The 22004-nt window shown below is 34.8% G+C and overlaps 3 protein-coding genes across 3 annotated transcripts; 2 read left to right on the plus strand and 1 right to left on the minus strand.

Moving 5' to 3' along the window:
• Positions 1–5033: 5033 nt before the first annotated feature.
• On the plus strand, positions 5034–5642 carry LOC109176893 (multiprotein-bridging factor 1c-like). The gene has a single exon (XM_019326293.1). The coding sequence runs from the start codon at positions 5122–5124 to the stop codon at positions 5554–5556; it is 435 nt and encodes a 144-aa protein (XP_019181838.1). The 5' UTR covers positions 5034–5121; the 3' UTR covers positions 5557–5642.
• Positions 5643–5681: 39 nt separating this feature from the next.
• On the minus strand, positions 5682–14893 carry LOC109176903 (aldehyde dehydrogenase family 2 member C4-like). The gene is made up of 10 exons (XM_019326307.1): positions 14638–14893; positions 14388–14530; positions 14183–14290; positions 7364–7639; positions 7185–7274; positions 6916–7089; positions 6689–6826; positions 6465–6602; positions 6310–6371; positions 5682–6026 (listed from the first exon to the last, which is right to left on the minus strand). The coding sequence occupies exons 1-10, from the start codon at positions 14747–14749 to the stop codon at positions 5753–5755; spliced, it is 1515 nt and encodes a 504-aa protein (XP_019181852.1). The 5' UTR covers positions 14750–14893; the 3' UTR covers positions 5682–5752.
• Positions 14894–17244: 2351 nt separating this feature from the next.
• On the plus strand, positions 17245–19144 carry LOC109177879 (MADS-box protein JOINTLESS-like). The gene is made up of 5 exons (XM_019327358.1): positions 17245–17324; positions 18540–18639; positions 18743–18784; positions 18849–18890; positions 18986–19144. Exons 2-5 carry the CDS (start codon positions 18544–18546, stop codon positions 19142–19144), a joined length of 339 nt encoding a protein of 112 aa, XP_019182903.1. The 5' UTR covers positions 17245–17324; positions 18540–18543.
• Positions 19145–22004: the final 2860 nt, after the last annotated feature.

Genomic DNA, 22004 nt, shown 5'->3' on the forward strand with positions numbered 1-22004 from the left:
CAAAAACAAATAGCAAGCAGTCTTTAAATGAACTAATGACTTGAATAAATAGCAATATTAAAAAGGTTAATCAAACGACAATAATAATAAAGTGATAGAATTAAAGAATCAAGCAGTTAAAGGAATGCGAAAAATAAAGAGAATAGTGGGGAAGTAAAAACAAGTATAAAACAATTTGTAAATGGACGAATGAATTAAATAAAATCCAAGATTAAAAATGAAAGAGAACAATAATGAAGGGATAGGAAAAAAAATCAAGCAGAAATTAAATTGCAAAATAAACAATTTCCCTGGCAACGGCGCCAAAAATTGATGGGCAATTTTATATATGTCATCGCAAGTGCACGAGTCAATTGTAGTAGTAGCGTGCAATAGCAAGGGTCGAACCCACAAGGAATTGTATGATGCAATTTAATTACTTAAAAGGAGTGTGAAGCGAGACTTTAACATAAAGTTTTAATTGCAGTAAATTAACAAAAACGGGATGATTTAAGGTACTAGATACGACCAAATGTCAAAGGTAAAAGATGAATAAAATTCTGAGAAAATAAACAATGAAATCAAACCAGAAAGCAAAACAACAAATAGGTTTAAACGACAATTAACGTGGATTAAACTAAATGGAAACCCAGTGAAAAATAAGACAAGAAAGATAATAGACTATCCAGGAACACGAAACTAAACAACGTGGAATAAAAGCCAGGAACATGAATTAATTATCACTACTACTTTCGCAAACTACTTTAGCTTGCCATTAAAATTAAAATCAAGACATCAATAATTCAAGTATGTGCCAAAAATCATTATGCTCAAGAAATAACAGTAGTCTCAAAGAATTAAATATCGCAAATAATCCCAAATATGCGTAGCAGCAGATTACAAATATCAAAGGGAAAAGGTAGGAGAATTAAGAAAGGAAAAGAATGCTTATGCCACTATTGAGAAATAATTTGCTGCCCAATAGAATTGAAGCCACCGACTGGAGAAGAAGCTGCGAGCCCAGAACTTGCCGCCGGAAGAGAATTTCAGCTCGCCGGAATTCGACCGGAATTGCTCCGATGAATTTTTTTGACGATCCACTTGATGTCTTCTGTCCTTCATTTATAATGCTCACGGTTTAGACTTCTCATCAGATTTCAGCGCTCAGCGATCGGAACTCCTCACAAAATTAACAACAATTTCTTTCGATGCGGAACAGACGCGAGACCAATTCAACTCCTTCTCAGTGCTTTGTTTGGAGCTTCTGCTAATAAATCCCCTGCCTTGATCCAATTGCGACGGAGTCCTCGTAATACGCTAATCATATTAAAACTCCAATTCTACGGTAAAATGGATTTCAACAATCAACATGCACTGCAAAACTAATTTCAACAATCAACATGCACTGCAAAACTAATTCTCACATTTTAAAGCCTTAATCAATTAGAACCCAAATTAATTTATTAATACTACATACTGACTAAACTATTATTATTATTATTATTTTATTATTATAAGTAATTAATATACGTAATATCATTACTACTTATAAATATTAGATAAAAAGCGTAAATATTCAAAAGAAAAGCATTATTAAATTATAACGATTATTCAATAAAACATTGTAAAAAACATTACTAAATTATAACAATTATTACATTAAACGTTATAAAATAAAGTACAAAAATTGTATTTATCACGAACCTCACTATTGCTCAGACGAAAGAAGGAAGAAGGAGAATATATTAAATGACTCGAATTCAAGGTGTGTTTTGAAACGATGTTGGGAGCTGCTATTTATAGTAGGCAGCCCCTCCATCCCACCCATATAATGGACACAGTATTTTGTCCACATTTCAAATAGATTATTTGGGATTATTTCTCCCAAATAATCTCATTTCAAGTATTTAGTATTCTGTGTGGGTCAGGTTAATGTCTTAATGATGCCGGATGTGATTATACAATAACACGTTTAATTTTTAACAGCAAGAGCAAAGGTCGTTGTAGTATAGTGGTGAGTATTCCCGCCTGTCACGTAGGTGACCCGGGTTTGATCCCCGGCAACGGCGATTTCTGTTTTTTGGGTGTGTAGAAGGATGAACGAAAATATAGACAAAAAGAAAATCCGACTTGCCAGATTTGAACCAGTGACCTAAGGATTACAGAACTCACTACAGTCCTCCGCTCTACCAACTGAGCTAAGGTCAGGTTTATGCTAAACACTCGAACTGGCTTTTATTTATAGTAGGATCAATTTTTAATGTGGCATGTAATTGAGTCAATTCAGCACTTGCACATATATAATTGAAAAAAGTGTCAAATAGATTACTGAACTTTTATACATTGTGCAATTGGACTATTACAAATTCAACAATTATGTAAATAATATATTTTTTTACTGCTTACTTCCAAATTTTCTTTAAATATGATGTCATAATTTCAAATCATATATATAAATTAAAAGAGAAAAACAAGTAAACAAATTTCAGAAGAAGGTGGTGCAGCCATTATTCCAGCTCAATTTTCAGTACATTCCATCTCCAAAGATCAAGAAGTTGTGTCACTCTGCAATCTTTATAAGCAAACTAATAAAATATGGTTTGACAACTTCAACCTTGAAAAAAAAAATATTCCCACTCCCACCCAAATCAAAAATAAAAGAAGGGTCATGATCTTCATAAACTTCAAAAACTTTTTGATAGAGCAAAGCAGTATGAAGCATCATATATGTTGAGTTCCACCTTGTAGGAACATTAAGAACCAATGAGTTTCTTGCTTCCACCCCAATTAAGTCAACAAGGTCTCTAAATTTTTTGGAGCGTAGCAGGGGAGCTTCTCATATACTATACACAATCCCTAACATTTTTAACAGCCTTATCAAATTCCCTTGATCTATCTTGCACCACCAAATTAAGGATGTGAGCAATGTATCGCATATGCAAATACTTACACCTTATAGCAGAAGAACCCAAAGACATCATTCTCTTTTTGAAAAAACCTATGATATATCATTGCTTGAAGCATTATCAACTGTCACAGAAAAAACAGACTTCAGCCCCCACTCTAGTAGGCAACTTTCTAGTACATTTGCTATATATTCCCCCTTGTGTGAAGAAATGGGGACAAAGGAATTTTTATTATTTTTTATTTTTTTTAGCTTCCACTTAATGTCTATAAAATGTGCAGTTATGCACATGATCCTTTGTACAGAGGTCCAAGTATGAGTAGTGATACTAACCCTTTGGCAGCTAGTCTTAACGAAATTCCTCAAATTAATCCTCTCACCATAATAAGTTTTCAGAATATCTCTACTCACTATCCGTCTTGAATAAATTTTAAACATAAAACAGAAAACAATAACAAATTTCCTAAAACCTTGACCCCCAACAAACCTAAAAGCTAACTCATTAACAATAATCATTTCACACTATCATAGAATAACAAAAAAGTAAAACTATAATATTAGTTTAGCAATTACTTTGTTTCTCCAAAATAATCCCCCGAGAATAAAGGGTTTCGATTCCTAACCAGTAAACTACAATCCCAGGTCACCAGAGTCCATAGACCACAGGTCAGGTCTCCGTCTTTGCGTCTCACTCTCACGGTAACGGATTCAGGGACTACCGGGCTAAGGCTTTCACCAAAGACGAATAACTTCAATCGGAGACTATTAGGACTCAGAGAAGAACAGAAGAGAGAATGAGAGAATAATCTGAGAGAGTGAGAGATGAGAGAACTCAAAGAACTGAGAGAAGAGTCTCAGACCAGAGAGTAGAGAGAACAACAGAATTCTCTGAAAGTCTCAAAGAGGGTGACTGCGCAAATAAACGAGAGACCTAGAATTTTCGCTTAACTTCATAATATATAGTACTCTTACAAATTGAAAGTAAAAAGAAGACAATATCATTACCTTCTTATTAACTTTAACAATTTGGAGTGAAAAGAAAGTTTTTTTTTTTTTTTTTTTTTACATTTTTTTTAACATTTTAAAAAAATAATGACGTTAGTACTTTTCACAAAATTATTTAGAATTTTAAATATACATAATTTTGTTCACCTTTATTAAATCTACACATTTTTTATTGTGACTCACTATATATATATATATATATATATATATATATATATATATATATGAAAAAATGAAAAGAATAAATTTCAGATTTCCAAACTAACCGTCAATTGTTGGATCATAAAAAGAATTTTGAATCCTTTTGGGTTGGGTTCAACCTTTTTGGAAGAATGAAAACATTTTGGATTTTGGAACCGTAGCGAGATCACCGATCTTGGAGTCTTGGAGAACAAGCTATATCTCCGCAGCAAATACGACCTCGAATCTTCCAGAGACTACCCATCACTTCAATTTCCGTTTTAGAATATTGGAACCTTCCAGATAGGGATGTCAATTGAACCCGCCCCTACGGGGACGGGGATGAGGACAGAAATAGGGGATCGGGGATGGGGATGGGGATGGGGACAATTTTGAATTCTCCGCTGGGGACGGGGGCGGGGATGGGAGTACTCTCCCCGCCCCGCCCCGTCCCCGATATATATATATATATATATATATATATATATATATATATATATATATATATATATATATATATATATATATATATATATATATATATATATATATATTGCCACACAACACACAAATGTAGTACTTTATATACAATATATATAATTTTAGAAGTATTCTTGTCATTGTATGTCATGCATATTTAAATAAAATGTTTAATTGTAAAATATTGAATACAACTTTGAGTTGGGGATGAATATATATGCGTTATTTATTTAAATGTTTTTTAATGTTTAATTTTTATTTTTTTTTATAACTTGTTAACAGGGTGGGGATTCCCGTCCCCGAATAATTCCAATGAGGATGAGAATGGGGGGAATTTTTCATTCCCCGGCGGAGATGGGGATGGGGATGGAGAATGGGAAGAAAGTCGGGGACGGGGATGGGGGTATGTCCTCCGCCCCCACCCCGCCCGTTGACATCCCTACTTCCAGACCGTCCAACTCCTATATATACTCATTTCTTCCTCCATTAATTTTCATCCACTAGCTTAGCATCTTCGTCTCCATTTCTCAGTTTCTCTTCAGACTTTGTGTTGATCGATCTACGAAAGTAAGATGCCGAGCCGACCGACGGGAGGGATGACGCAGGACTGGGAGCCGGTGGTGCTCCGTAAGCAAAACCCCAAGGCATCTCAACTCCGGGACCCAAAGGCGGTGAACCAGGCGCTGAGGATGGGAGCTCAGGTCCAAACCGTGAAGAAATTCGACGCCGGTTCCAACAAGAAGGCTCCCGCCACGGCCGTCAACGCGAGGAAGCTGGACGAGGCGGCGGAGCCGGCCGCGCTGGACAGAGTTCCGGCGGAGGTGAGACAGGCAATACAGAAGGCAAGGATCGAGAAGAAGATGAGCCAAGCAGATCTGGCGAAGCAGATCAACGAGCGAACTCAGGTGGTTCAGGAGTACGAGAGCGGCAAGGCGGTGCCTAACCATGCCGTGTTGGCTAAAATGGAGAAAGTCTTGGGCGTCAAGCTAAGAGGAAAGCATAAATGAAAAGAAAAAAAGTGTTATCTGTTATGTTCTGTTGTGTATGTATAATCATGGATTACTGAGAAATAATAATTATGTTTTTTTCATAAGTGAAAGATACCATTTTATTACAGTAAGTAACTATTGCAGAGTACATAATTTTCTGTTAGCATCATCATCATTTATTTTGTATACAAAATAATGAGGTGATGCATAATATTTAGAGCCATGGAGAATTAAAAACAGGGGTGGCAACAGATTTAAGTTGAAGATACTTGTAAAGGCCTTCCATCCCCAAATCTGTATCAAACCCACTCATTTTATACCCTCCAAAAGGGCAGTCTGCCTCAATATTCATATAACAGTTGATCCAAATACTGCCTGCTTTTATTGATCTTGAAACTGTGTTAGCAATGTTCCAGTCATTCGTCATAATTCCTGCTACTAGTCCATACTTTGTGTCATTAGCCCTCTTTATCACCTCCTCCACTGTCCTGCATCATCTCACAAAAAATGTAACAAATGTAACACTTTTTTCTTAAGGTTACCAGAGATAAATCTTGCTTTGTGATTCTAAACAGCAAAAGATCACAAGGAGGTAAACCAGACTAGTCTAGATGGTCTAAATTGACAAACTCAAATAAAAAAGGTTAATAAGCGGCTCTGGTTGAGAGTTGAACTTTGTGATTACTAAGTGAAGTCAACAGTATAATCAACTTGGTTGGAGTTGCTCCATCTGGGATTGTTAATAGTATGAGATAGATTGATTGAGCCTACTTGAATTTGAGTATAGGCATAACAGGTCCAAAAATTTCTTCTTTTGCAATTAGCATGTCATCCTGCATGAGGCAACAAAAGCATATATAGAATGTTTTGCATTCTGTATTGAAGATTTTAACTCCATCCATCTTTTTATGATTGAGGGTTTATACCGTGACATCTGTAAATATAGTTGGCTGGATGAAATAGCCTTTTCTGTCCAGTGGCTTACCACCAGTTAGCAATGTAGCACCCTCCTTCTTCCCATGCTCTATATATGAAAGTATCTTCTCATACTGTTTTTTGCTAGCCTAAATGCATCAAATCAAATAGACATGTATATGTTAAAGCATACTGGTCATATATAGGGCTTGTTTGAAGCTAAGCAAACTCATACTTGGGGTCCCTGTTGAACATTTGGATCAAAAGGGTCACCAACCACCTTTGCTTTCGCCTTCGCGACCACTTTCTCAACAAACTTGTCATAAATTCCTTCTTGGACAAACACTCGTGAGCCAGCCACACATACTTCACCCTGCCAATTCAAAATGCCAAATTAAAACCCCATATCGATCATGTTAAGATCGAGTTGAGGAAAGGAAACCTGGGATAAATGGAGATTACCTTATTATATGTGACTCCTGCTAAACCAAGATCCGAAACCTTGTCAACATCTACATCATCAAAGACTATGAAAGGAGACTTGCCTCCCAACTCTAGTGATACGGGTTTTAGATTGCTAGTTGCTGCAGCCTGCATTATCTCACGCCCTACTTCTGTCGACCCTGTAAAACTAACCTGAGATCAAGGAAATCATGAGACAATCCATCTGTTTCAGACATTATTTCTCTTTCATTGGGAATATTATTGTGTATTAAGGAAGCTAAGATTACCTTATCAATGTCCATGTGAGAGCTAATGGCAGCACCAACAGTAGATCCAAATCCTGTAATCACATTCACCACTCCATCAGGGACTCCTGCCTGTTTGTAGATTGAGAAAATTAACAGTCTTTAATTAAGGGTAAAAAAGAAAACACCAAGAAAGGAAATTACAATCAAGCTAAGCTTACCAGCTTGGCCAAATGAGCATAAAAGAGAGCAGAAAGGGGAGTCTGTTCAGCAGGCTTGACAATCACAGTACAACCAGCTGCTAATGCGGCGGCAACCTTAAACCCAAATATTTGTGCCGGATAATTCCAGAGAATTATGAGTCCTACCACACCTATCGGTTCGCACAACGTGTATGCTTGGAGCTCACTCGAGCTCTTGAGAGTGGTGCCATGGATTTTGTCTGCTGCACCAGCGTAGTAACGAAAATACCCTGCTGTTGAAGGTATATCTGTAACATTTACATTATGTCACCATTAAGTGGTGCAAGTTAATAGGCCATTTATGGCCATAATGTTGTGGTTTGAAACGGAAGTAACGGTTTCCGTTACTTAACCTATAATGATGGCACGTAGGTTATATATGTGTGTATGGTCCTCCCACTGCTCCTGTGATTTGTGACTACACCATCTAGTAGAATAGGAGACCAAGTGGTAGACAAAAACAGCTCTTTACTGTTCTTCAAGCAATCCAATGGAGGTATCAACTATGGCTGGAGGTATGCTTGATCCTATGCTTCCGCTATTGAGGTTAGATTATATGAAATATGTCTATTTCATTTGTGCATTTCTAACATTTGGTATCAGAGCCAGTATAATCTCTGCCTAGTTGATTAAATTACATAAACATATTTTGTATAAAATATATAGGTTTTTGTTGCCAGTGGAATTGTAGCAATTTCAGTGTATATTTTTTTGAACGAATTCTGTAGTTAGCAGCATCCAAATCCAAAGATTTGAACCCAGGCGCTTGGATTACCAAATCAGCGCCTTGACAACTCCACCGCTTTGTTGTGTTCATGCATTACTTTTGCAAATCACATACATATACATAATTTGTGGCCTTTTAAGAGTGATTTTGCCTTACAAGTATATTACTGTGCATATGCTGGAACAAAAATATTATTATAATAATATACCTGGTTTTGTTACTGCTCTTGCCTGGAATTGTTGTTGTTTTCGTTTTCCGGTGAGCATCTGTCGAGGGTATGAGCATCGTGGGGTGGTTGTGGCCGGAGAACTGAGACAGCGGAACAATGGCCACCGTCTATAATGTCGAATTTTGAAGTCCCTGGAACCTTCATAAGGCCTGGACAGGTGAGGCATTCTTCGCCACTGTAGTTCACCTGGGGTTGCGACGAATCGGAGTTCCGGCGGTTGGCAACAGATGGAAGGTGACCCGCCGTCCATGGATGAAGAAAATGGTGCAACGGTCTTGTATGGAGCTTTGCCGCTGAGAGGACAACACTATGGGGTGTGTGGCTTTGGTTGGCATAAGGAGGCTTCGATTTGACCTCTGGCATGACGGCGGGTTGATCGCAGTTAGGCCATCATGGCTTCGCTAAACCTGCAATCCGGCATCCATGGTTGAAGGCGGGCAGCGCTAAAATGCTGCGATTTGGTCACCGACATCGGTTCGGTTTGAGAGTTTCGGCTGAACATCGTTGTCCAAGCAACAGCGAAGGGAGAATGCGACGGCCGTTGCGTTCGTCCGGTGGCCGCTGTAGTCTTCCGATGGGGCAACGTCATCAACGCTGAAGAGACATATGCAATTAAGGTTTGTTTTAATACTTCCCTTTTAATTTCCACGCGTTTTTTATGGCTAGCTTGTGTAACGGAACTTGTATTTCAATCATAAATTAGATTTCAATGCTTAATACTTAATTATCATATTTTCTAAGTAATTACCTTTTTTAAAAATGCTCAAGATTAGTCATTTCATTAATGGCATGCATTATCTTTCATTTTTCGTTGCTAATATGGTAATAAAGTTTAGTCCAATTGAGCCTTTATATGTATACAATTTTTGGCTTTCGAATTGTGGCTGGAGTTGGACCTGCATTTGATATGTTGTATAAGAGTTGTTTTTATTACCATAATTTGTTACAATTATTAACTGGTAATTCAGCTCAATATTGGCATGTTTCGATTTAATTGAAAGCCATTAGTTTTGAGTAAATTTTGTTATTATAATGGTAATAATATTTTGTCTTTAAACTGCTTTTGTTTATGCCTTTATCTGGTCTCATTACAGTTGAAAAATGTTGGTTATTATATTTTTTCAACTAATAATTTTCGGATTTTAATTTTATTAAGTTGTAAAAATTATCCGAAAGAAACTTTTCTAAAGGCTTGCGGTTTTGGTGATTGTTTTTCCAATTTTAAATCTCCTAATTGTTATAACTTATAATATATGTCATGTGATCATTATGGCTATTTATTGTAGTTATGAATTTCTTGCAATTTTGTCATAATTTGACAATTTTTAAGGAGTATGATTTTGAATCACATTTTTGGAAAAGCATATGGTTATGACAATTGAATAATATTTTATTATTGTCATAATAATTTGGATTATGATGTTAAGAATCATATTTTGAAATTCATTTGAATTTCCTTGTCCAAAATTTTTATGTTGATAATGATGATATTATGTAACATTTAATAATAATGATGATTATCATTGTTATAATTAAATGTTGTTCGGTTACAATTAAGAAAATTGATTGTTCCGTTATTACGGTTATGTAATAATTATTAGAATTATTATAGTAATAACGATTATTGGTTTTTGAATCGATGGATCAATGTTTTGTGCCGTTACTATCATCATTTGTTTTGGATTTTTGATAGTATGATTTGAAATCACTTCATTCTTGATACAAATCATATGTGTTAATAATGATAATATTTTGTAACATTTTTATTGCTATTAAATGTCAGGGGTTACGATTGAGGAAATTGATTGTTCAGTTATTACTGTCACGTAATTGTTATTATAGTAATAACGATTATCGTTATTGAACTGAAGAATTAATATGTCGTGACATTGTTATATTATCATTATTGTTTTTGGATTGTGATGCCCACTTTGATTGAGTATGAATATTTGATTTTATATTCATATTTTTGAGTTTGTTTTACGCATATAATTAAATTAAGTGCATAATATTATGGTTTAAATTATGCAATTTAGTTTGTGAGAATTTATTTTGTAAATGTCAACATATCATATGGTTTTGATATGGTTAGAATTTACAATTTTAAGCTAGTCCTCATAAACTTTACTATATGCATTGAATCACTTTCGTTTTGGGCCTACAAGTTAAAACTTTTCAATAATTGAAAAGTATATGATTATTATAAATTCTTATTCAAATTTTATAATCCTTCAAGTTTTGGATTTATGTTGTTATTTGAATAATAATTTTATAGCTCATTTTAAATTGTTATTATGATGTACAATTTATTTGGATATGAGCATATTGAATTTCACATATAATTGTTCACTAGCATAACATTATATTTTCTAGTTATGTGAATTTGATTATGCCTTTGGAATTGCATAAGTTAGGAATTATAATAATTCGTTGTTAAGGTGAACCTTGTGTGTGGAATAATAAACGGTAGTGCATTATGTTTAAGCACATTTAGACCATTTAGAATGTTCACTTGAGATTAAAAGTCTTTCCATAGGCGAACTATTAAAGATTTGGAAAGATTGCTCGTCAATTATGCCTTTAGTGTGAGAAAACATGAACCGGTGAAAAGTTTCTCGGGAAGGGGCCAATGTGATACTACTTCCCTTGAAACATTACTCTGTCTAAGGAGTTGGTTATTTTTAATGAGGCTCCGTCCCAACCAACTTTCCTGGGAGTACACTTGGGATTGTTTATCATATTGTTGCATAATTGTTTTTAGGCTTTAAAGTTGATGCCTAAGATATTAAGAAAATTGTCTAGTGATCTTATAATTTTGATTAATTAAGTAATAGCCACGGTATCTTTGATTAATTGAAATTTTGTGAGATCACATACAGTAGACGTATTGATTGTGATTAATTATATGATATAATAAAATTTAGCCCACAGGCAATTTTGTTATGTTTATATAATTAATTAGGGTAAAAACACCAAACTATGATCATAATTTAGCCCACAGGCAATTATGCATCGGAATATAGTTTTGATGAGTTTTATCATTATAGATAGGAAGGTAAATTTATTTAACATATGGTTTTAATATAAATAAATTGACATCTTCTATCATAAAGTTATGATATATGTACATATTCAAAAGTATTTTTATGTGTACATTTTGTGGTATTAGTCTAGTTTCTTTTATGTGTATTTTTTATGTATGGAAGAAATTTGGATTAATAGCTTGGTACATTAATATTCTTTTGTGTACAAATATCAAGTGATCGATACAATTTCATAACTGAAATTATTAAGTTATTTTGATCACTTTGTGACTAATTACATAAAGTATAATAAAATCTACCCACAGGAATTTTATTATATTAATGTAAATAGTCAAGATAAAATATTAAATCATATTTCTTAATTTACCCCGGGTTAAGAAAAGGAACATGGTTTGATAGTTTTATCATAAAGTTGTAGATGAATCTAATTGAATAAAACTTCAGCCCACAGGCAAGTTTTATGTCACTAGATTCTTCTATCCCCTTTGATAATAATTTTATCATAAAGTTTTAGTTGAGTCTAATCGAACAAAACTTTAGCCCACAGGCAAGTTTTGTGTCACTAGATTCTTCTATTTGATTACCATAAAGTCTCAGTTGAGTCTAACTGAATAAATCTTTAGCCTACAGGCAAGTTTTATGTCACTGGATTCTTCTGTTTAAATTGACGATCAAGATAAAATTTTATCATACCAATTTTAGAATTTATAACTTTAAGGCTAGTTATAATTCTATGTCACATGGGTTGCATTGGCAACACATGTATTTTGTTAAACTCCAAAACTTTAGTAACTTGAAATTGTTACTGTATGTGGCTTACTTCGTTTTTTCAGCCCAATCACAATAGAGCTTTTGAATTTGGACATGATATACTTTTGGATCCTTATATTGGAATTGTACATATCTAGCCAAATTTCAACTAAAGCAATTTAATTTGTTTAAATAGTTGGAAATTGTGTCTGTTACATGTACATATTTAACATGTCCAACTATGGTGGGGAATTATAATCCTTGTTAAATTAGTTGGACTTGAGGATCATTAGTGTGTATATCATCTATGCTCAAGAATAACTTTATTAGTGGGAGTAATGGTTTGATCAGTGAGAGTGATCATTTAAACGATCAATAAGATGTCCCATTTCATCAGTGGGAGTGATCATTTGGAAAGATCATTAAAGATGTCTCACTTCAAGATTGCTCCACTTCAAGGATAAGACACCTTGCCTTGTTATTATAAAATCAATAGTTCAATTTGTTGAACTAGCTACAAGTTGTGCAACATATTTCTGAAAATGTTGTAACAACATTAATAGTTTTTATTATAACAATGACATTAAGTTTATGGTGAACTATCACGAGTTAGATTCTTTAGCATTTATTGGAGTCTTTCGTCTCATCAAATTGATCCTGGGCCATTAAGATTTAAAAGGTTCAAGATTTAATGTTGAGAGACATAAAGCATGCAAAGACTCATGATGTTGGTTCATATAGATGAATCTTGAGGGTTTTTTGTTTTTATGATGATACAATATTTTGTTGTTTCATAAAGTTACATTGATAAAATCCTCATTATTGCTCTATGACATGAAAGTTGGGCTTCCTTTTTTTTGGAGATCATTTATAAGGTGTATGTTTAAAGTTCCGTTTGTGGGTTTAGACTCATGAATTTGTTATCTAAGTCGTTGGAATATGGACTACTCAATTATTATCTTTGGCTAAGATTAATGAGAGTAGGAGTGGCAGACGTGTCGACTCTGAAAACTTAGCTGTCAGCGATAATATTAAAGATAATGAGTTAGTCGTGCGATATATTAGCATTTTTGCTAATAGTTTCAGATCCCTACTTAATGCATGCTTATAAGAATTTTAGGGATCATAGAGGGTACATGGAACTTATTATGTGACTAATGTTATACGTACATTTATGTTGTCACCTCTATGTAATTTGGATGGTTTCTCCTATGGTTATGCGCATATTTATTCAAGAAACATCCATAAGGTTGGACCAAGAATAAACGTAGGGTTTATTCATAAATGACCTGAGTTGGAAATCAAAATGCATGTGATGCATAGATGGTATTACTCACCTTTTAATTTAGAGGACATGCCACTATGATTCATGTTTTTTGATCTTCAACAAAGGTTATGCCAATACTTGCCCGCACCAAGTGGAAAATTGAAACATTTTCCATTAATATTGTACAAATGAAGTTGTGCAAGTTTATTAGGCCAAATTTAGCCATTGCGGCAATAATTAGTTTTTGATAACTAATTATAATCAAGAATGAACATAAGGTTTATTCATTAAGTTTTATACCACATAAGGTACTTAGAGAAGAAGTTACATTGTAACCATAAGTGGATACTACTCTCATTAAGAGGAACTATCTCTATGGTTCATGTTTTTTGCTTCTTTGAGTTAACACTTGCACCAAGTGGGAGAATGTAACATTTACATTATGTCACCATTAAGTGGTGCAAGTTAATAGGCCATTTATGGCCATAATGTTGTGGTTTGAAACGGAAGTAACGGTTTCCGTTACTTAACCTATAATGATGGCACGTAGGTTATATATGTGTGTATGGTCCTCCCACTGCTCCTGTGATTTGTGACTACACCATCTAGTAGAATAGGAGACCAAGTGGTAGACAAAAACAGCTCTTTACTGTTCTTCCAGCAATCTAATGGAGGTATCAACTATGGCTGGAAGTATGCTTGATCCTATGCTTCCGCTATTGAGGTTAGATTATATGAAATATGTCTATTTCATTTGTGCATTTCTAACAATATCTGCATATTTCCCTTCACTAAACAGTTTCCCTGCGTTTAGTGTATCTAAAGCTGCTAATTCTTCGCCATTTTCCTCAATTAGGTCTGCTAGTTTAAGCAATACCCTCCTCCTCTTCTGTTAATCATCACCATAAGTATAATGGACTTTTTTTTTTTTTTTTTTTTTTTCAGATTATGCAGAGAAGAGTGAAAGAATGAGATCGAGAAGTTACAGTGCCAGAAAAACGAGGCCAAGGACCATTATCAAACGCCTGGCGTGCAGCTTTCACCGCCAAATCAACATCTCCCTTCTCCCCTTGTGCAACTCTTGTAATCACTTCCTCATTTCTTGGGTCTATTGCTTCAAATGCTTTCCCTATTTAATTTACACTTTCCAGGATCATTATTTTCTCTCGACACCAACAATAATATGCATATATAAATAGTTAAGGAAAGAGAGGAAAATTAAAGGAAGAACGTAACCTGAAAGAGAATCAACAAACTCTCCATTGATGAACAGCTTGGTGAACTTTATCTTTGGAATCTTAAGGTGAGAACCCGTATTCCCGTTGGACTGTGAAGGCGGCGATGTCATCTCTGTTTAGATTTCTCTACTGTTTTATTGAATGGAGTAAAAGTTGAAGAGAATGCAGCATGCAGATTGCAGACTGGGAGATATATATAACCTCTTTGGAAATTTTTAGAAGCAGTTTTCGTCAGCAAGATAATCATCTCTCTCTTTTTTATTTTTTATTTTTTCTAAAGGTATATGTTGGATATATTTAGAGTGTGTTTAGTCTTACACAAGGGTGTAAATGAGCCGAGCCGTTTGTGAGCTGTTCGGTTAAAGCTCAGCTCGAGCTCGAGCCGACTCAAGCTGTTCGTTTACTTATCAAGCTTGAGCCGAGTTCATATATCCTATGCTCGTGACTCAACGAGTCGCTCGTGAGCCTTATAATAATAATAATATTAAAATTAAAATTTTACTCCCTTACCCTAATCTAGTACTTTCGCCGTCCTGCCCCCATTACTCCCAAACCCTAATTCTAGAGTCTGAAAGATCGTCGACGACAACGACACAGAGACGAGATACGACAATATATACCTTCTTATTTTTAATTGAAACATGAATTTAAAATCAAACAGATCAAATTTGAGGTAAAATACAAGCTCGAACTTGAGCTCAAAATCAAGCTCGAGCTGTTCGAAAATTGTCGAGCTCAAACTCGAGCATAAATTGTTAAACTCGAGTTCGAATCGAACCTTCATTAACGAACTTGAGCTCGAACCAATCCAAATTCGAACTTGGTTCGACTCGTTTACACCTCTACACATGGGAATCAGAATTAGATACATTTACCAGGAGAATTGAACAATAGTATTTTGAAAGATTGCAATTGAAATGAAAATGAAAAAAAAAAAAAAAAAAAAAAAAAAGGGTATTCCAGATTACTATCCTCATCTCTAGATTGTAGAATCAGAGTGTGAAGTGGCAGCAATAGGAAGATTATGATTAAATTGAAGTGGTGGCATTGCTAGCGCCTTACACGTGTCCCTGCCAGCACGCCAAATAATGTCCTACGTGTACCTTTTCTTAAAGAAAGCATGATATCATCTTGTGCATGAATATTTTCAACGTCACCCAAAAAAATATATTCAGAGCTCTAAAATCTTGGACTTTGAATGCTTCTGAACTGCTATTTACTTTGAACAATATAGATAGATAGATAGATAGATAGATAAGAGTTGTTCTCCATTCCCTGACTATTACATGGAAAGAATCTTCAAGCTTTGCGGTTCTCTCTAGCTAGCTCTGAGGATTCTTTTAGAAGGACAGTGAAAAATGGCATTTTATTACAGTATGTAGAGCAGAAAAATTTAGAGCCATATGGAGAATTGTAAACTGGGGTGGCAACAGATTTAACTTGAAGGTACTTGTAAAGGCCTTCCATCCCCATGTCTTTATCAAACCCACTCATTTTATACCCTCCAAACGGGCAGTCTGCATCAAAAGCCAGATAACAGTTGATCCAAATAGCGCCTGCTCTTATTGATCTTGAAACTGTGTTAGCAATGTTCCAGTCATTCGTCATAATTCCTGCAGCTAGTCCATATTTTGTGTCATTAGCCCTCTTTATCACCTCCTCCACTGTCCTGCATTATCTCAAACTAATTAATTATAATTTTATGGTTACCAAGTCAATAAGCAGACCAACTTTGTTGAGGTGTTTCTCATCTCGCATATATTATATTGTTAATAGTATGAGATAGAATGATTGAGCTTACTTGAATTTTAGTATAGGCATAACAGGTCCAAAAATTTCATCTTTTGCAATTAGCATGTCATCCTGCATGAGGCAATTCACAAAAGCATACATATATTGAAGATTTTAAGTAGTGCATCATATATATCACTACTACAGAATTCACATACAACGTCGGGTCTTTAACGTCGGCTATATAAATAGCCGACGTTAAAAACATTTAAATTTTTTTTTTATAATTAAGTTTATAACGTCGGCTATTTATTAATAGCCGACGTTATAAATAAAACATAAAAATATAAAAGAAATACGTAACCTACGACGTCGGCTATATTGACGTTGTAAGTTGTTTATTACTTTTAAAAAAAAATTATTTATATATAACGTCGGCTATTTCCATTTAGCCGACGTTATAAAGAAAAAAAAAAGAAAATAAATATAATAAGACGTCGGCTGACTATATAGCCGACGTCGTATTCTTTTTAATTTTTTTTTTCTAATTTTTTTTTTCTTTATAACGTCGGCTAACTAAAGTAGCCGACGTTATAAAGGTTATTAAATAAAGCCAAGACAGATCAGACGACCCGATCTCAGACCACCGCATCGCATCTCCTCCATCTCCTCCCCTCTCATCCATCTCCTCCCCTCTCATCCATCTCCTCCATCTCTTCTTCCCACCGCCTCCCCCGCCGCTGCCGATGCCGCTGCAACCCGCCGACGTCGTCCCCGACGCACACTCCTTCCCCGCCGACGTCGTCCCCGCGCCGCCGCTGCAACTTCATTCCCCCGCCGCCGCCGCTGCAACTTCAACCCCCGCCGCCGTCGCTTCACCCTCTCCTCCCTGCGGCCGCACCGTCTCAGACCGGCCGCTTCCCTCCGCCACTACGCCATCGACGGACACTGCCGGTACGTTATATATATATATATATATATATATATATATATATATATATATATATATATATATATATATATATTAATTATTATTAATTAATTTCGAATTTTATTAAATTGATTTGCAATTTAGGGTTTGTTTGTATATATTTGTATATTTTATTGATTAATTTCGAATTTTAGTCAATTTATTTGCATTTTAGGGTTTATTTGTATATATTTGTAATTTTTATTGATTAATTTTGAATTTTAGTCAATTTATTTGTATTTTTGAGTTTATTTGTATATATTTGTAATTATTATTGATTAATTTCGATTTTTAGTCCATTTATTTGCATTTTAGTGTTTGTTTGTATATATTTGGTAATTGGTATATTCTAGATTGTTTTGTAATCGGTAATTATTTGTATATAATTTGTAATTGTAATTGGTAATTTGTTATTGGTATAATTCTACAAAATTCTCTAACTTAATAACGAAAAAATTAACTAAGTATTTAATAATAATTTTTTAAAATTATATAATATAGGATTAACAACTCTAGAATTAACGAATATTGAGGTTAGTTGAAAATTTAGAAGATATGAATTGATGGATTAATTTGTTGTTGGACTTCATTTAATGAATTGGTGGGAAGAGGCAGAAAAGACACACCTAGGAGAAGAGCTCTCTGATGTTTTGCTGTACCTAGTGAGGCTGTCTGATGTGTGTGGCATTGATCTTGGCAAAGCTGCACTTAGAAAAGTTGAGCTTAATGCCTAGTCTTTAGCTGTACCTAGCTTAATGTCATTAGCTGCATCAACATTGAGTAATGAAAGGTTATATATCTTTGTTCGATTTGTAAGAAATTAAAATGAGATTACATTAGCTATTATGTAATGTGCAACTGTTAACAATGGCTTATAAAATTATTTTTGTCAAATTTGTAAGTAATAAGTTTAGTTAGCTGTCAACTACCATGTAGTGTGATGACATCTCAGTTACCATTCCAAATTTATAAGCTTTGCTATTTATACTAACGTTGCTCCAGAATATCAAGAACCACCAAAAGAAAAAAAAAAAAAAAATCCCATTAGAACCAATGTGACATCTAACCTACTAAGTTGTGATGATATTTCTAGTGAAATGCAATAGCTGAGGTGAGTTTAATTTGTGTGTTGTTTTCTGTACTCTTGGCTAAATGATGCATACTAAAATCAAGATGTAGTCTTGGCTATATATGAACAGGCAAATGAGGGGAGAGGAGCTTCAAGAATTGAGTATTGAAGAGTTGCAGCAGTTGGAGAGGTCCCTTCAAATAGGTTTGGGCCATGTTATCAACAATAAGGTTTAATTTGTGCTACCCAGTGATATTATGGTTTATTGTTATGATTATATATATGGTCTATTATATTTTTCACAAACATTTGTTTTTTCGACTAATTTGTCAGGGTGAAAAGATTATGAAGGAAATAAACCAGCTTCAAGAAAAGGTATACTAGTGTTGTTTTAAGGTTGAGTACTCACAGTGGTGAATTGAAGTTTCAAAAATTGCAGGGAGTGCATTTAATGGAAGAAAATGAACGATTAAGACAGCAGGTATTGGCTCTATATAATAGAATGTACAAATTAAACCTACATTTTCCCACATAACAGGGAACTGAAAATCAGTTGTTGTGTGATATAATGTGAAGGTGGTAGAGACATCAAAAGGTCAGAGATCGATGGCAGTAGCTCCAGGGGATTCAGAGAACCTGTTGAACCAGGAAGGCGGCCTATCCTCTGAGTCTGTCACTAATGCTTGCAAGTATCCTGGCATCCCACAAGATTATTATGAACATTGTCAAATATAAATTATACCTTTTTTTTTCTTTCTTTTTCTTGCATACTGCTTTGCTGGTATCTGCATCTCGTTGGATGAAATTAAGTTCAAACTCTTAATCTTATATGCTTAAACGACTCAAACGTACTCTGTCGTCTCTTTGAATTTGAGTCAATACAAATGGTCGTTAGAGCTCGATACTTAACCATCGGGCTGGCTATGAGTATATGAACTTGTTAATTGGCTGTCATCCTTTTCTTCTTTCTTAAAGTCCATTCATTATGGCAGGTTGCCCTACACAGGCTGAATGGAGAATCCTAAACAGTAACCACTGGTTTAAGAGTCTTCTAACTTCTTTTTTTGGGGTACTATTTATAATTGCAGTAATTATGTATTAAGTACTTATATATTTTCCAAGTGTTACGTTGATCCTAATGTTTCAATTTTAGGTGTGTCAATTCAGCAAAGTTGTTGAGAAGCAATGGATCAACTCGTTCACCAAAATGGACTAAGGTTTTGGTAAGTATTTTATACATTTGTAAAACTACATATATTTTATTATTTTTTATTAAATAAAATTTTAAATATAATTTAATTCAAATGTAGTGTGCTCAACAAGTTGGAAGTACGGCATGTGGATATTATGTGATGAAATAAATGCTTGAAATTCTTTCCAAAGAAGCATGCACGGGAATGGATAAGGCATGTAATTTAATATAATACCTTTCTCTTTCTAATTTTAAAAATGCTAGCTTACTAATTATTTAATAATTATCAACTTTGTAGATTGTTGAGAGAGTTGGTAGATCGATCTACACTCAACAAGAAATTGATCAAGTAAGAGATGTATGGGCCGACTTCTTTTTCTTTGTTGATGTATGGTTAAGTATGTAAATTGAACAAATTGATATTAGCTTTCGATAATGTTAACTTGTATTATTAATTAGTATCAAATTGTGAGATTTATTACTTTTATTACTTGTTTCATTATAAATATTAGATTCTACATATTTTGCTGTGGTTGTGGTGCAATAATTGAACAGGTTTTGGTTGTGGTTGTGAGAAATTGAGCAGGTTTACGTTATGGTTGTGGTTGTGAGTAGATTTGAGCAGGTTTTTGGGTATAAATGGACAAATAAACTGTATATTAAAAAAAAAAAAACATACAACGTCGGCTATTAAGTAATAGCCGACGTTGAATACATTTAAAAAATAAATAAATAAAGTTTACAACGTCGGCTATTTGCACTTAGCCGACGTTGTATAGTATTTTAAAAAAAATTAAAATACTTTCAACGTCGGCTAAATGCTAATAGCCGACGTTGTAGGTATTTTATAAAAAATTAAACTACCTACAACGTCGGCTCTTAGCATTTAGCCGACGTTGTAAGTATTTTAATTTTTTTTTAAATACTTTACAACGTCGGCTATATGCTAATAGCCGACGTTGTAGGTATTTTATAAAAAATTAAAATACCTACAACGTCGGCTATTAACTTTTAGCCGACGTTGTAAGTATTTATTTATTTATTTTTTAAATAAGATATAACGTCGGCTATTTATATAGCCGACGTTATAAATAATATTTACAACGACGCCCGCAACAACTACGATACATAGCCGACGTTAAAAGCTCTATTTAGCCGACGTTAAAAGCCTGCTGTGTAGTAGTGTATCCATCTTTTTATGACTAAATAATTATAGAATAGAAGATACTTAATTACCGTGACATCTGTAAATATAGTTTGTGATGATTCAGAGAAGAAGGGAGTATCGACTGAAATGGAGACAAAAGGATTATTCTCATTACTTGGCAAGAAGGCTTAGTACAAGAGTTTTATATGCACAGTCATGCAAAGCTAAGAAAAAAGAGGGAAAAAGGAACTGCTTCTAACAGACTGCTTCTAACTGCTTCTAACAGATTTTGGAGTGAACGGATGGACTCCACTTGTCATCCATCGGAGACTCCTGATAGCCCCCCGCAAGCTGGATTGTATAGATTGAACAATCCAAGCTTGGACACGTAGGCATTGAAGGAGCTCGGGCAGTGAGCTTTAGTGAATACATCAGCCAGCTGATTTGCAGAAGTCACATGAAGAAGTTTGATGGTGCCTTTTTGTAGTTTTTCTCTAACCAAGTGGCAGTCCAATTCAATATGCTTGGTGCGTTCATGAAACACGGGGTTCTCAGCAATTGCTATTGCTGACTTACTGTCACAATAAAGAGCTGTAGGAATATCAACATGCAATCCAAATTCGTTCAGCAGATAAAGCAACCATTGTATTTCACAAGTGGTGGCTGCTAGGGCTCTATATTCAGCCTCTGATGATGATTTTGAAACTGTAACTTGCTTCTTAGATTTCCAGGACACCAAAGCACCTCCTAGAAATACACAGAAGCCAGTGATGGATCTCCTAGTATCCACACAAGCTCCCCAGTCTGAGTCTGAAAAGGCTGATAACTGCAAACTGGATGAGGCTGGGAAAAAAAGTCCTTGGCCAGGTGCCCCTTTGATATATCTTAGGACTCTGTAGGCTGCTTGTAGATGTAAGTCAGTGGGAGTATCCAAGAACTGAGAGAGTTGTTGTGTAGCAAAGCTTATGTCGGGTCTGGTGATAGTTAAGTATAGGAGTTTCCCAACTATTCTTCTGTAATGAGTGTTATCATCCAACAAAGTACCTTCACCCTTGCTGAGCTTGTGTGATGGAGAAGTAGGACTCTGAACTGGTTTGGCATTCTCAAAACCTGTATCAGTTAATAACTCAAGGGCATATTTCCTTTGGGATATAGCAATCCCTTTTCTCTGCCTAGCTACTTCCAAACCTAGGAAGTATTTTAAGGGTCCAAGGTCTTTTATCTGAAAAGTGTCATTCAATTGCATTTTGATATGT

This window comes from Ipomoea nil, unplaced genomic scaffold (assembly GCF_001879475.1).
Source record: "Ipomoea nil cultivar Tokyo-kokei standard unplaced genomic scaffold, Asagao_1.1 scaffold0176, whole genome shotgun sequence".
Lineage (NCBI taxonomy): Eukaryota > Viridiplantae > Streptophyta > Magnoliopsida > Solanales > Convolvulaceae > Ipomoea > Ipomoea nil.